At 36.3% G+C, this 14,817-nt stretch overlaps 1 protein-coding gene across 1 annotated transcript; it reads left to right on the top strand.

Annotated features, from left to right (window-relative positions):
- Positions 1 to 3,827: 3,827 nt before the first annotated feature.
- LOC123677952 lies at positions 3,828 to 7,754 on the top strand. The gene has a single exon (XM_045614702.1). It carries the CDS (start codon positions 3,828 to 3,830, stop codon positions 7,752 to 7,754), a length of 3,927 nt encoding a protein of 1,308 aa, XP_045470658.1.
- Positions 7,755 to 14,817: the final 7,063 nt, after the last annotated feature.

Raw genomic sequence — 14,817 nt, 5'->3', positions numbered from 1 at the left:
TTAAACAATATGGCCCGGGGTTGCCCCATGGCAACATGCATTTATATTATCAGTAGGACAATTTGAAGAGGATCACATAAAAAAATTGAGGTGGAATAGTTTTCGGTACTCATGCGCCGATTCCTCCTGGACTAATTGTGATAAATGATTTTTAAGATCGTATCCAATACTATCTGACTCTAAATTTTCGCTTCAAAATATCCATCGATAATAAAAAAACAGGGAAAATAGTGAAAAAGTTAAGGTGGAATTTATATCGAGAATATTATTCATATCAGACACATTTCAAAGGTATTTAGTAGTAAGTACTCTTCCACTATTTTACCTGTCATTTCGTTATCGATGGAAATTTTGAAGCGAATTTTCAGGATCAGATAATACTAGATAAGGTCTTCAAAATGAGGTGTCGCAACACCCCTCATCCCTATTCAAAATAAAGGGATTGTAGTAAAGAGGATGCGAAGAGCGAAAAATTCCCTCTCGAATCAGAAATTGACGGGTCCGAGCGATTTTCCACATTTTCTTTTCAAAACCGAAAAATTGAGGCGTTAAGTTAAGTTTTCATTGGACCACACTGTATATTATTCGAAAAGAATGTCAATCTTATCTCCATACTATAGTATTTTCCAATAGAAATTTTTTCATGATGCTTAATGAAGGACTGAAGGAGAAGGAATTTTCAATACAAGACACAATTTGAAATGTTTATTTTAATAGCAACACCCTGTATTATTTTTTGACATTTATTGTGTAATTTATTTTAGGGAGCTTATACCATTCAATTATGTACAGATACACTCTCCAACAATGTTTAGAAATTGTAAAATTTCAAATCGAAATCAGTAGTAAATACACAGACATTTAAGAAGTGGACGATAGTTAAAGTCAAGTTGAGGTAAAGTTAAGTTAAAAGTCAAATAGCTTCTATTTGTTCTTTTATTATTGTCATTTGGCTGCATACATACAATCAATGAAAAGAAACATATTCAAATACTTACTGAATTGTTATTTGATAATAGTTATTTGTTATTCGTTATTTGATGGTACATAAATTGCAGAGTTAGTGTCTTGCTCTATGGCAGTAGGTATAGAGTATTGGGTTAATCAAAAGAGTATTCTTAGATTTTCTCACGTCCCGTGTGAATAGTGGTGGTATTGGATGCGGGGCCTTCTGGCTGCGATTTCAAAGAAGTTCAACTGGCCACCACAAACATAACCGATGTGGGAAGTTTTGATGCACCTGCTTCAAACCGCTGAGTCTAGTAATGATACATTTACATTTTACTACCGACTAGAGTCTCAAGTCTCAAGAAAATTAATTTTAATTATTGTCAGGTACGTACACGTTATGAATTGTCCATAAGTGCTGTTCGATGGGGGGGAACTAGTCCGTTGAAGACCACAAGATTTATTAGGGAGTGTTTGGGGAAGTAGCTACACGTGTTCGTGCTATTCGAATGAATAAGTTTCAAATTTGACAGTTTCATGTTTTATAGTTTCTTCATTTTCTCAAGATTCTCTGGCTAGGTTATCAATGGAATACAGCAACTGACTTTTGCAAGAAGCACCCAAAGATTCAGTCGCAATCTCTGGTTTGTTTGCGATTTCGGATGAATATTTTATTTTTTTTTCTGTTTATCATTTGATATATTCACTTGTAATTTCTTCACGTGTTGTATTATAACATATACTTGCACAATCAAGAACTCAAAACTGATGGGGGTCCTTGTTACTGCAACTAGTCAACTCATCTTATTTTCTTTGTTTTCCTTTTATTATTAATAAATTCATTGTTTTCCTAATTCAGAGAATATCGTTCATTTAAATGTACCGCGGGAAAACATATGCTGGAGATTTGATAGATGCCAGATGCGCGAGGATTCATTCAAGACCCGTCCGTGCATATGGACATTTTTCATACAGATTTCCACTAGCTTTTTCGTTGTGTTAAACGCAATATTTTCGTTTCATAAACTTTTTCGAGTCGACTCTATTTTCAAGAACAATACCGTTTCTTCGGTTGTGCGAGATTGAGTGTTCCGTCTACCACCCGTTCGACGGCGAAGATCTATCAGCCAAGGACATTTCATGGACTTTACCAAGGTAGGCAGAAATCATTTCTCCACAAATTTCAATTTTCGGTCCTTCGCTACTTTTTTCATATTAAGGCCCTTGTCGTGCCATATTGGTCCAATCGAGCCGAATATTTGAACCTTATTTCTAAATTCTTTTGGTTAGGAAACTCTGAATTTAATTCATTTCATTTCCATATTGTTCTGCTCATAAAAAACTGATAAGCGCAGTGTGTTGACATTCAGCGTCTTCTCAACCATAGACGACGTATTTTCAGTGGATAACCTCTCATTGTCGAACAATAACAATAACCTGACTTTTCGTAAACAATTTCATGATTGTTTACTTTCGATTATTTCGTTTCTCTATTTCTATATTCTCGCTCTTTCTGTCAGGTATTGTTCTTGTTTGAACATTTATCGATCTATAGTGTCCATACTTTGTTATTGATATTTTCATTTTTTCGTTCAATTTGAAAAACTTTTCAAAATAAACTTTCGACCTAACATTATAACTGCAGTATACTTTGAATCGTAGAACAGCTCATTCCACTCACAATGAATTCTAAAGTGAAACAGAATAAAGCACGACGTCAAGTTCTCATTGATGACATCGAGGAAATTTTGGTTTTAGCTCAGGCTGCGGTAACTGATCAAAGTCTTCACGTACGATTTCGTTTAAGATACGAAAGTCTGGAAGAAATTCACAGCGAATTTCAAACTCTGCACAGTGCTATCATAGTACTTTTAGCAAATTCAGATGAACCAGATTACAACGCCGAAAAATTAGTTAGAGCTGCGTTTACCGATAATTATTTCACAATCAAAACGATCTACGTGAATTTGTTTCCTGTCGTTATACCTGAGACCAATCGTATATCAAAATCGCCAAGTGTTAAACTTCCTAAAATCGTTTTACCTATTTTTGATGGTAATTATAAGGAATGGCCAACGTTTTATGACTTATTCAAAAGCTTAGTTCACGAGAATTCTAATTTGAGTCAAATCGAAAAATTTCAATATCTATTAAGTTCACATTCTTCTCAAGCTCTTAATTTGCTCAAAGGTTTTCCTTTGACCGCTCAAAATTATGAAAACGCCTTTCAAACTCTAACTGATAGATATCAAAATAGACGCCTCTTAGCTAATACATGCTGGAATGAAATTTATAATATTTCAAAACTTCACAGTGAGTCGGCATCCGGACTTAGACGGATTCTGGAGGTATTTTCGGAAAATTTAGCTGTGTTGAAAAACTTAGGTCTGCCTACTGATCAGTGGGACTTTGTTTTATTTCATCTGCTCATTCAAAAATTAGACACAGCCACCATTAAACGATTCGAATTACAGGAATGCTCAACAGACATTCCTTCATTTATCAATTTGCAAACTTTCTTAACTGATCAATGTGTAGCTCTAGAATCAGTGGCTCTTTCTGTTCCTTCGAAATCTCAACAGTTTTCTGATTCTCGAACTTCAAAATTCAATAATACTTCAAGTAAACGAAATTCCGCTCTTTTAGTTCAGTCGAAAAATAATTCAGATAAAAAAGGCATTAGCTGTAATTATTGCAAGTCATCTCATAATATTTACAACTGTCCTTCGTTTTTGGGAAAAACTGCCTCAGATCGTTTCAAAATTGTCAAAGATAAGAATTGGTGCATCAATTGCCTTCATTCTGGGCATCAATTAAATAACTGTTCCTCGAAATCAACATGTCGAACCTGTAATAAAAAACATCATTCTTTATTGCACATGCGCAGTCCATCAGACGATGTACCTCAGAACGAATCATGCCAATCGCAGAGTCAAACCTCTTATTTTTCGCATTCCAACTCAGTGAATCTTTTGCCTGCCAACTCCACAGTTTTATTGGCTACTGCTCAAGTAGACATCCAAGACGCTTGGGGTAACTTTCAGAAAGTTCGAGTTTTATTAGACGCCGGTTCTCAAATTAATATCATATCCCAATCTTGTGTTAATAAGTTAGGATTGCAAATTTCAAAGACTGCACTTTCAATTACTGGCATAGGGGAAAGTTCATCTACTGCTTCTGGTAGCACTGTCTGCTCTATTCGCCCTACAGGTCAGATCAATCCATCTTTCACCTTTGACGCTGTAGTTCTCCCAAAAATTTGTACACAAATGCCGACCTCTTTAGTCCAATTTTCCAATTGGAAATGCATCTCCAACAAAAAATTAGCAGATCCTGAATTTTCTACTCCACATTCTGTGGACATTCTTCTTGGTGCAGATATTTTCCCACTTGTACTCAAGGACGGTCGAATCAAAGGCAACGGTTCGGAACCTACAGCCCTAGAAACTGTTTTCGGTTGGGTTTTCATGGGACAAATTCAGTCTCCTAGTCGCTCAATGAATTCATTTCATTTGTCTTTATGTGATTCTTCTTTGAATTCCACATTAAAGAGGTTCTGGGAACTCGAAGAGGTGCCAACAACAACATCCTCTTCACCAGAGGATCAACGTTGTGAACAACTCTTTGTTGAAGGTCATTCGAGAGATGCTTCGGGACGATACACGGTTGCATTGCCATTTGAAAGTGGCAAATGCGTTTGTTTTGGGGATACATATTCTTTAGCTCTGCGTCGTTTTCTGTCGCTCGAACGTAGACTTATAAGAACTCCAGAAGTTTACCAGGAGTATTGTCATTTCATGAAAGATTATTTGAGTAGTAATCATATGTCGTCAGTAATCACCGATGTCGAAACTGAAAATAATTTCTATATCCCTCATCATTGTATCATCAAGCCTGATAGTGCGTCGACTAAGTTACGAGTAGTGTTCGACGCATCAGCTCACCTTCCAGGTAAATTGTCCTTGAATGATGCTCTCTTGATTGGTCCTAAATTACAGAAGGATATTTTTGTAATTCTGTTGAATTTTCGTGTCCACACTTTCGTTTTCACTGCCGATATAAAACAAATGTATCGTCAAATCTTGATTCAGCCCTCACATCGTGATTACCAAAGAATTCTTTGGAGGTTTTCTCCGTCAGAGCCTATCGGTGCTTATCGATTAAACACTGTCACCTACGGAGTTGCGCCTGCTCCTTTTCTTGCTCTTAGAACTTTGTCTCAACTAGCTGAGGACGAAGGAGCCTCTTTCCCAAATGCTTCCAAAATCCTGCTCAGAGATATTTACGTGGACGATATTGTCACTGGCTGTGATGATCTCGAACAGGCCAAAGTTTTGGTGGATGAGTTGATATCATTGTTGGAATGTGGTGGGTTTGAGCTTCGTAAGTGGTGTAGCAATAGCCATGAATTACTTTCGCGTGTTCCTTTAGACCACCAACATCAGCATTCCATAAACTTTGATGCCGACTCTGCCATTAAGATTCTTGGTTTGAAATGGTTTCCTTCATTGGATGAATTTTCTTACTCAGTGAAGTCATCTGGTGAGGTCTGCTCAAAACGATCTATCCTGTCTGATCTCTCGCGTATTTTTGACCCTCTCGGATTTCTTGCCCCATTTACTTTTCTTGCAAAGCACTTAATCCAGCATCTCTGGACTTTAGGCTTGCAATGGGATGATTCTCTCCCAGTGGAGGTAAACAATCGCTGGAATCAGTGCAAATCTGAATTGCACGAACTAGCAAAGCTCAAAATTCCTAGACTGTTGGCATCAGGTTCCTATTCACGATGCGAACTCCATGGCTTCGGAGACAGTAGTGAACGAGGTTATGCTGCTGTCATTTACCTTAGATTTTTCTATCCCAACGGATCTGTTGGTACATCATTCGTATGTGGCAAATCAAAGGTTTCTCCGGTAAAGAGAATTTCAATTCCTAGATTGGAACTCTGCGCCTGTCTTCTCTTGTCTAAACTCATTTCCTTAGTTCTCTCGGTCTATTCATCCGCCTTTCAGATAAGCAAAGTTTTTGCCTGGTCCGATTCCACAGTCGCTCTGACATGGATCAGATCCTCCCCTCATCGATGGAAATCGTTCGTCAGTAATCGAACGACTCAGATTCAGGAATTGGTTTCACCAGAACTCTGGTATCATGTCAAATCTAGGGATAACCCCGCTGATTGTGCTTCACGTGGTTTGACGCCAGTTGAACTTCTGAATTGTACATTATGGTGGGCGGGACCATACTGGCTCCGTTCAGAGGAAACCACTTTCGATCGCAGAAAAATGGAAAGTGATCAAAATCTCGTGAGGGAGGAAGAGCGTCACATTTCTTTGCCCACATTTGTCTGCTCGCAATTTGTACCTGAGTTGCTTTCGAAGTTCTCGTCGTTGTCCAAGATTCAGCGTATAGTGGTTTACGTTTTCAGATTCGTTCATAACCTGAAAAACTCCAAGTCTCGTATAAATGGAATTGTATCATCGATAGACCTCAAACATGCTTTCACCTTCATCATCAAGCAAGTACAGCAATCTGTGTTTCAGGCAGATATTGCTAATATTCAGAATGAAAAACCTATTTCGAAGGGTCTTCGTAAGTTGAATCTTTTCATTGGCGAGGATGGTGTTCTCAGGGTGGGCGGCAGACTTTCATTTTCTGGTCTTTCGTATGACCATAAACACCCAGCTCTTCTTCCGTCTTCTCATCGACTCACTGAACTTATAATTCAGCATTTCCATAGAGTTTACCATCATCCAGGTGCCCAAACTCTACAATTTCTCCTTACTCAACAAGTTTGGATATTGTCCGCTCGAAGAGCGATAAATAAAGTTATTTCTCGTTGTCATACCTGTTTCAGGGTGAAACCAAAGGCTTCTCAGCCTTTAATGGGTAATTTGCCCTCTCTAAGAGTGAATCATCTCAAGCCTTTTCAATGTGTAGGTGTAGACTATGGTGGGCCATTTCAAACAACTATGTCTCGAACTCGCGGTTCTAAATCGTTCAAGTCGTACATATGCCTGTTTGTATGTTTTACAACAAAGGCATTACATTTAGAACTCGTCTCAGATCTCACGTCCAACGCCTTTCTCGCTGCATTACGTCGATTCATTGCTCGACGAGGACGATGCAATCATATATTTAGTGACGGCGGAACAAACTTCAAAGGAGCATATCGAGAGCTCTCAAACTATATGCAAAATGCGCTGATTGAGGAACAAATAAAATGGAGCTTTAATCCCCCTTCTGGTCCACATTTTGGAGGACTTTGGGAATCCGGAATAAAATCCGTTAAATCGCACTTGCTTCGAATCATAGGTGATCAAATTCTTACTTATGAGGAATTTTACACAGTACTTACGCAAATAGAAGCTCTTCTCAACTCGCGCCCGCTTTGTCCACTTAGTAATGACCCGAATGACATATCGGCGTTAACGCCGGGACATTTTCTCACCTTAGCGCCATTGACTGCGTTACCTGAACCGGACTTATCACACCTTTCAATGGGAAGACTTTCACGTTGGCAGCTTTTAACGCGTATCCACCAAGATTTTTGGAAACGGTGGCACTTGGAATATTTAAACACGTTACAACAACGTAAGAAGTGGTTCGATAAAACCACCGATTGTCTCTCAATAGGTACACTCGTACTTATCAAAGATGATCAGCTTCCTCCATTGCGCTGGCGTTTAGGACGAATCGAAAAATTGCACCATGGTGCTGATAAAATAGCTCGAGTAGCTAGTGTCCGTACAACTCAAGGTATACTGCAGAGGCCGGTGGTTAAGTTATGCCCTTTACCACTTCAATAATTTTTTTTTTTTTTTTTTTTTTTTTTTTTGTCAACTCTTTTTTTTTCGTGTAAAATATTCTATTTTAGGTGAGCGGTTATGTTACTGCAACTAGTCAACTCATCTTATTTTCTTTGTTTTCCTTTTATTATTAATAAATTCATTGTTTTCCTAATTCAGAGAATATCGTTCATTTAAATGTACCGCGGGAAAACATATGCTGGAGATTTGATAGATGCCAGATGCGCGAGGATTCATTCAAGACCCGTCCGTGCATATGGACATTTTTCATACAGATTTCCACTAGCTTTTTCGTTGTGTTAAACGCAATATTTTCGTTTCATAAACTTTTTCGAGTCGACTCTATTTTCAAGAACAATACCGTTTCTTCGGTTGTGCGAGATTGAGTGTTCCGTCTACCACCCGTTCGACGGCGAAGATCTATCAGCCAAGGACATTTCATGGACTTTACCAAGGTAGGCAGAAATCATTTCTCCACAAATTTCAATTTTCGGTCCTTCGCTACTTTTTTCATATTAAGGCCCTTGTCGTGCCAGTCCTTGAAGATTAATTCTCTATGTCTTATAACAGGCCAATTGAAAAGTCCCCGGTCAACCATAGTAAAACATATTTTTTTGGCAAAATTCGATTTTATTATTCAACATAATTGCCTTCAAGGGCGATACATCGATTGAAGCGATCTTTCAACTTCTCGATACCATTTTTGTAGTACGATGTATTTCGCTTCAAAATAGGCCTTCGTTTCGGCGATAACTTCTTCAATGGCGCTAAATTTCTTTCCAGCGATCATTCTTTTGAGGTCTGATAACAAGAAAATGTCGCTTGGGGCCAGATCTGGCGAATACGGTGGATGCAGAACCAATTCGAAGCCCAATTCATGCAATTTTGCCATTGTTTTCATTGATGGCGCTTTGTCTTCCTTTAAACGATCCAATAACGCTATATAATAATCGTTGGTGATGGTCTGACCCTTTTGGAGGTAATCAATGGATATTATACCTTGCGCATCCCAGAATACTGATGCCATAGCCCTGCCAGCTGAATGTTGCATCTTTCCACGCTTTGGAGTTGGTTGATAGTGTGCAGTTCACTCAGCTGACTCATGTACAAATATTCATGAATGATATGATGTACACGTTCTGATGATATATTCACAATGTCTGCTATCTCGATCAACTTCACTTCAAAATATTTTTGTGAACTTTTTTGATTTTTTCGTCGGTGACAGCCTCTTTTGGGCGTCAGCTACGTTTGCCGTCTTCGGTGCTCATTTCACCACTTTGAATCTTAGCATACCAATCAATGATGATTGATTTTTCTGGTGCAGACTTCAGAAACTCTTCATGCAGCCAAGATTTGGCTTCAACTGTATTTTTCCCTTCAAAAAACGATATTTTATCAGCACACGAAATTCTTTTTTTCCTTCTTTTTTCAAATAACAAAAGAAGCTACACTCACAAAGCAATATCTCTTAAACTAATGGTCGGACTGCTGTCAAATTTTGACACGTATCGTGTGAAGTTTGGTAGTTTGGTACCAACTAAAAATCATATAGATTTAATACTAGCACCGGGGACTTTCCAATTGTCCTGATAGTTTTTGAAATGTTCTCAGTGAGCATCGAAGTTGGGACACCCTGTATAAAATCTATCATTGTACAAGAACAATACGTAAACGCCAACGTGTCTCTTGCCGTTACTATGTATGAAATTTTCATTGTTTATTCTGTAGCTTACAGAATAAACCATTTTATTATTATTTATTATTATTATTTGACAATTTTTATTATTACGGTCGCCTGTCTTGATATGTATTAGGTACCCTGTGTATCTGAAACACTGATCATAGCAAAGCCAATACTGTTTCACATTAAAGTATTCAAACTAAGAGTGATGACAAAAATTGGAAAATTCCACGCACGACTTTGTCAATTACAGGGTGAATTATGAACTAAACGAATTTCATTTTGAATAATGTTTGTCTCAACCCGTATCCAACGATAATGTTTATTAAAAAACAATCCAAAATCATTACCTTACGGGCAAACAATATTTGTCGTGCAAAAGTGTTTCATTCAAGATATTTTCCTACGAGAAATTTTTATTCAAAGAACTTCCATTTTCCAACATTGTCACCCTGTATCTCGACAACTAGTCAATGGATTGAGTTGGACCCATGACTTTCCTGTTCAGGAAATCATATCACAGTATAGGAACTATATATGTATATATATAGCTCCTGTACTGTGTTCATATTCTACAAAATATGAAAAATTCAGAAATTCTACCCGGTGACCAAGGGCGTTGATATTATTTTTTCTTGGGGGGGTAATAAAAAAAAATGTTTTTGACGATAACGTTTACTCATATCTGTATTGTGAGAAAATGGGATTCAATAAAGAAGTTTGAACCAAACTTCTAAGATTATTCTTACCTTATACAGGGTGTTATAATTAATCTATTCATCACAGCGTACTAACTGGATAATTTGTATTTTCCTGAGGATTACTAGAAAGATATTTGAATTTTTTTCTCGAAATCGATAGCAGATACGACAAAACTACAACAAACCAAATAGTATACTACTGGACCAGAGTTTCTTTTTACATTTTTCTGATCCACCAGTAGTTCACCAAAAAAATAGTTCTGGAGGAAAGAAGCGAGCACCCTTCCAGAAAAAATATCACCCAATAGATTTGCATACAAAATTAGCATATCACATGATGAAAACTTTAAATTGGAATATCTATGCCATTTCATGTTGAATATATTGTGAAGGGAAGGTGCTATGAAAATAAAATTTGAATTTTAGCACCTGATGTATCTCAAAAACAAAGTGTTTGCGGACTTTTGATAAAGAACTTTTTTTCTGAAAATGATCCTAGAAATTTGTCATTTTCATTCGTACCTCCAATTCAGGAACACCGTGTAGATATAGTCAATTCCAAACTGATATATTCACAAATAAATTGTAGTTTGAATGAAACACAATAAATAGTTCAACACAGCCCAGACAATTTTTCGATGCTAATTACTCAGTTCAGTTCTTTGATAACTACAGTATTGAAATTTTGTGACGAGAATAAACAAAAAACGAAAACAATGGGTAATTGTACGATGACGAAAGCAAAAATCACTGATGGCAAATAAGAGTCGACGCCGACTAAGCGAATAGATAAATGAAAATAATAAACTTTGCACATAGACGTGCTCGTAGTGCAATAAAAGTACTCATCTTGAAAGCGATAATAAGCTCATAAACCGTAAAGAGGTCCGATTTTTCACTGACGTGTCGATTTCAAAGGAAAGTAAAATGATTATTCGTTCATTTTATGCAAAAATTTTCGTTCTTCGTCTTTGTGAGAATTCTGAAATTTTATGATATGACAATTTTTCCATTAGGCTCCTGCTTGGGCCTTCAATCAAAAGTTGATCATCACCGCTTATAAGCCATAAATTAACGTTCCTTCCAAAAATGTAAAATATTAAACAATGCGACCGTAAAAAACGCAATTCTCGACCACCGAACGCTTATAATCTCGAAATTAATTCCGTACTTCGATTCGTCAAGCTTTCTTATTTCGTAAATTCGAGTAAAATAAGGCGGATATCGCCGATTGAAGGGACCAACATATAGCAAATGGTGGGCGGTTAAGAGCGATCACTACTGTTCAACCACGAAACAAAGAAAGTAGCTGCCGACACAATTTTCCAAAAAACCAGTCCGGACTATCAGATTGAGATGCCCGATTATAATATTCCAGATATGCAAAATACGTTATTACCAGCCGGTATCCACGTTGTGGTCCATTATGGTAAATGATGATGTTTAAAGTAATGACTACATTTACTGCGGATTGTCTGTATTGCATTCATGTGCGCCTTTGTCATTAATTCGGCGAATGTTTTTTTCGAACGAGTAACGGTGCTCTTCGCAGCTTTTAAAAATTTTTCTCTCAGATATGTACCTAATATGAAATTTATTGCTTGAACTGGTTTACTTCAGACGAGTCCTGATGGCGTATTATTTTGCAATTATGAAGCTTTGGAATCGAACGATTCAACCCTTCCAGCAATTCTTAGCATATTTTATATTTTTACGTGTTATTTATCAACTTATATTTCAGCAGTAATAGATAAAATGGACGATATGTTTGAGACCTTTTTTCTAACATGCGAAAGTGTTTTTTAGAGGAAGAAGGTCTGGGTTTAAATCAAAACCACTTTCTTGAAAAAAATTGCGGACCGGTTTCGATTTCTATTTCAAAATCTTCATCAGGGTTCTGAAATGCACAACACAATACAGGAAACAGTCAATATGACACAATAATAAAATCAGACATATTACATAAATTTAAACCAACTTATATCTAGGCAATCAGTATTTTAACTTAAAGTTTTCACTTAATGGTCTTATCGTCAAATATGATAAAAATATTCGAAATAGGTAAAACAATGATGTTCATAGATACACATCGGGAGAATAATCTTACAAATTTTAGACACATGACAATCCAAAGAAAAAAACGAAGCCGATAATAGATAAATGAAATCGTTCATATACAGGGTGATTCACTGCCTATTAGACGTTTATGGAAAACTAATCATAATTTTTTGGTGAAAATTTGCATATTGGGGTTTGAGGCAATGATCTTCCTCCCTGAAATATTTTCAAACCTCTACAACTTTCGGTTATACCGGAAGCAGACTACTACTTTCTTATTTGAAATGGTACTCCCAGTATATTATTGTATTTTTTTCAGGGTTAGAACTATTTAGAGGGGCACTACAGGGATATCAAAAACCGTTAGAGATACAGGGTGGCTCAAATAACAAAAAAGTTGAGTTATTTTCGGATTAATGTCGATTTTTTCCGCAAACCTAGCTCTTTCTTGGTTAACCTCTTCGCAGTTGACGTTAGTTTAGCATCCATCAAAATGGCCAAACGCACTAAGAAGGTCGGAATTGTAGGGAAATATGGAACCCGTTATGGTGCTTCCCTGCGTAAAATGGTGAAAAAAATGGAAATCACCCAACATAGCAAATATTCCTGTTCATTCTGTGGAAAGGATGCTATGAAAAGATCAGTTGTAGGAATTTGGTCTTGCAAGAGGTGTAAAAGGATAGTTGCTGGAGGTGCATGGGTATACTCTACTACCGCAGCAGGCACGGTCAGATCAGCAGTAAGACGTCTTAAGGATGTGGAAGAACAATAATTTTTTAAATAATGTGCTGGTGTTAACAGATCCAAAATATCTCCAATGGTTCCCGAGATATCTTGAAAAAATTGAAAATCGAGATTTTCTATCGTTCTGTATAACTCATTTGTTTCTGGAGATAACTTCACGAAATTCGATCATCTTCCGAACGAGCTGAAATCGCTAGATATCAAAACTTTCAAAAAAAAGATCAGATGTATATTAGCTGATAAATGCTTTTACAGCACTCAGGAGTTTCTTTCTGACTCATTGATTTAATCCTCTATATTGTTTCTTAATGTCAAATTTTGCATCTCAGAGTTTGTAACTATGCTATATTTTTTTTTCCTGATGTTGACTTGTCCTATACATTATTCTGTGTCTTAGGGATCAATAAAGAATTGAATTGAATTGAATTGAATAGTCATTATCCAATATAGAGATTCTAATGGTGTTGTCAGATTTTATCTGTTTTCCATTGTTTCAGAGATGCGATAGTCAATTTTTTTCTTATGGACGCCATATTGGTTTTCCTTATGAGGTGATAAAGAAAAAATTACGAATTCAACAATGTATCACACTATACAAAAATACGAATATAAACAAGGGAAAACAGAAAAAAGCTGAAAACACCATTAGTATCTCTATATTGGATAGTGGCTATAAACTGAATTTCGTGAAGTTATCTCCAAAAACAAATGAAATACAGAAAAAAAGGAAATTTCGATTTTCAGTTTTTTCGAGATATCTCGGGAATGGAAATATTTCGGATCTGTTCACACCAACACATTCATCACTAAATAACGCAATTTTTTTGTAATTTAAGCAACCCTGTATTTGTAACGGTTTTCGATATCGCTGTAGTGGCCCTCTAAATAGTTCTAACCCTGTTTAGCTTATTTGATGACAATTTCAGCGATATGCCATAATTTGAGTATAAATTCAACGTTTCATGACTTAATGAGATTCTTATGAAAAAAATGGTTTCGACGAGAACTCACATTTTTTCTTAATTTCTGCAGAAAAAGTTTTTTTCGAAAATATTAAATCAATTTTTGATCCTATCGGTTTGGACCAAAAAATGGGTGTTTATGAGAATATCATGAACTTGGACAACTCAAATTCATCAAATTACAACCTATATTTTTAATTCTTTCAGTCGATTCTACGTATAAAAAGTCGATGTTTTTATAATCAAATTTGACATTTCATGAAAGGTAATTAATCATTTGTCATTTAAAATTTTATTGGATTATTAATTCTCATTAATCCCTACAAAAAATTTATGACAATTCATGAAATGATAAATTTAATTATCAAAACATCGACTTCTAGTTTCTGTCTATGTTTTCCGGAAGCGACAGACTACTCCACTCAGCTAGAAATTGCAGTTTTTCTTTATTTCAAGATCTCCTCGATAACTCTTTTAGTTTTCATTTTAGGTATAAGGTTTGCTTAAAGAACCCCCCACCTCTTTTTATACGTAGAATTGACTGAAAGAATAAAAATAAAGGTTGAAAGTCTTGAGTTTTGATGAATTTGAATTGTCCAAGTTCATGAACACCTGTCTTAAAATTCTACTGATTGAGATAGTAATTGACAATTAAAAAGGTTTTTTCGAAAAAACTTTTTCTGCGAAAAATTAAAAAAAAGGGAGTTCTCGACTTCAAAATAAAAATATAGAAACAACCCCTTGATTTTGAATAGGAATGAGGGGTGTTGCGATACATCATTTTGAAGATCTGATCCTGAAATTTCGCTTCAAAATTTCCATCGTTAACGAAATGACAGGTAAAATAGTGAAAGAATACTTACTAGTAAGTACATTTGAAATGTGTCGGATACGAATAATATTCTCGAGATAAA

This window comes from Harmonia axyridis, chromosome 4, assembly GCF_914767665.1.
Source record: "Harmonia axyridis chromosome 4, icHarAxyr1.1, whole genome shotgun sequence".
In the NCBI taxonomy this organism is placed as follows: domain Eukaryota; kingdom Metazoa; phylum Arthropoda; class Insecta; order Coleoptera; family Coccinellidae; genus Harmonia; species Harmonia axyridis.
This window is presented reverse-complemented; position numbering and strand designations above follow the sequence as displayed.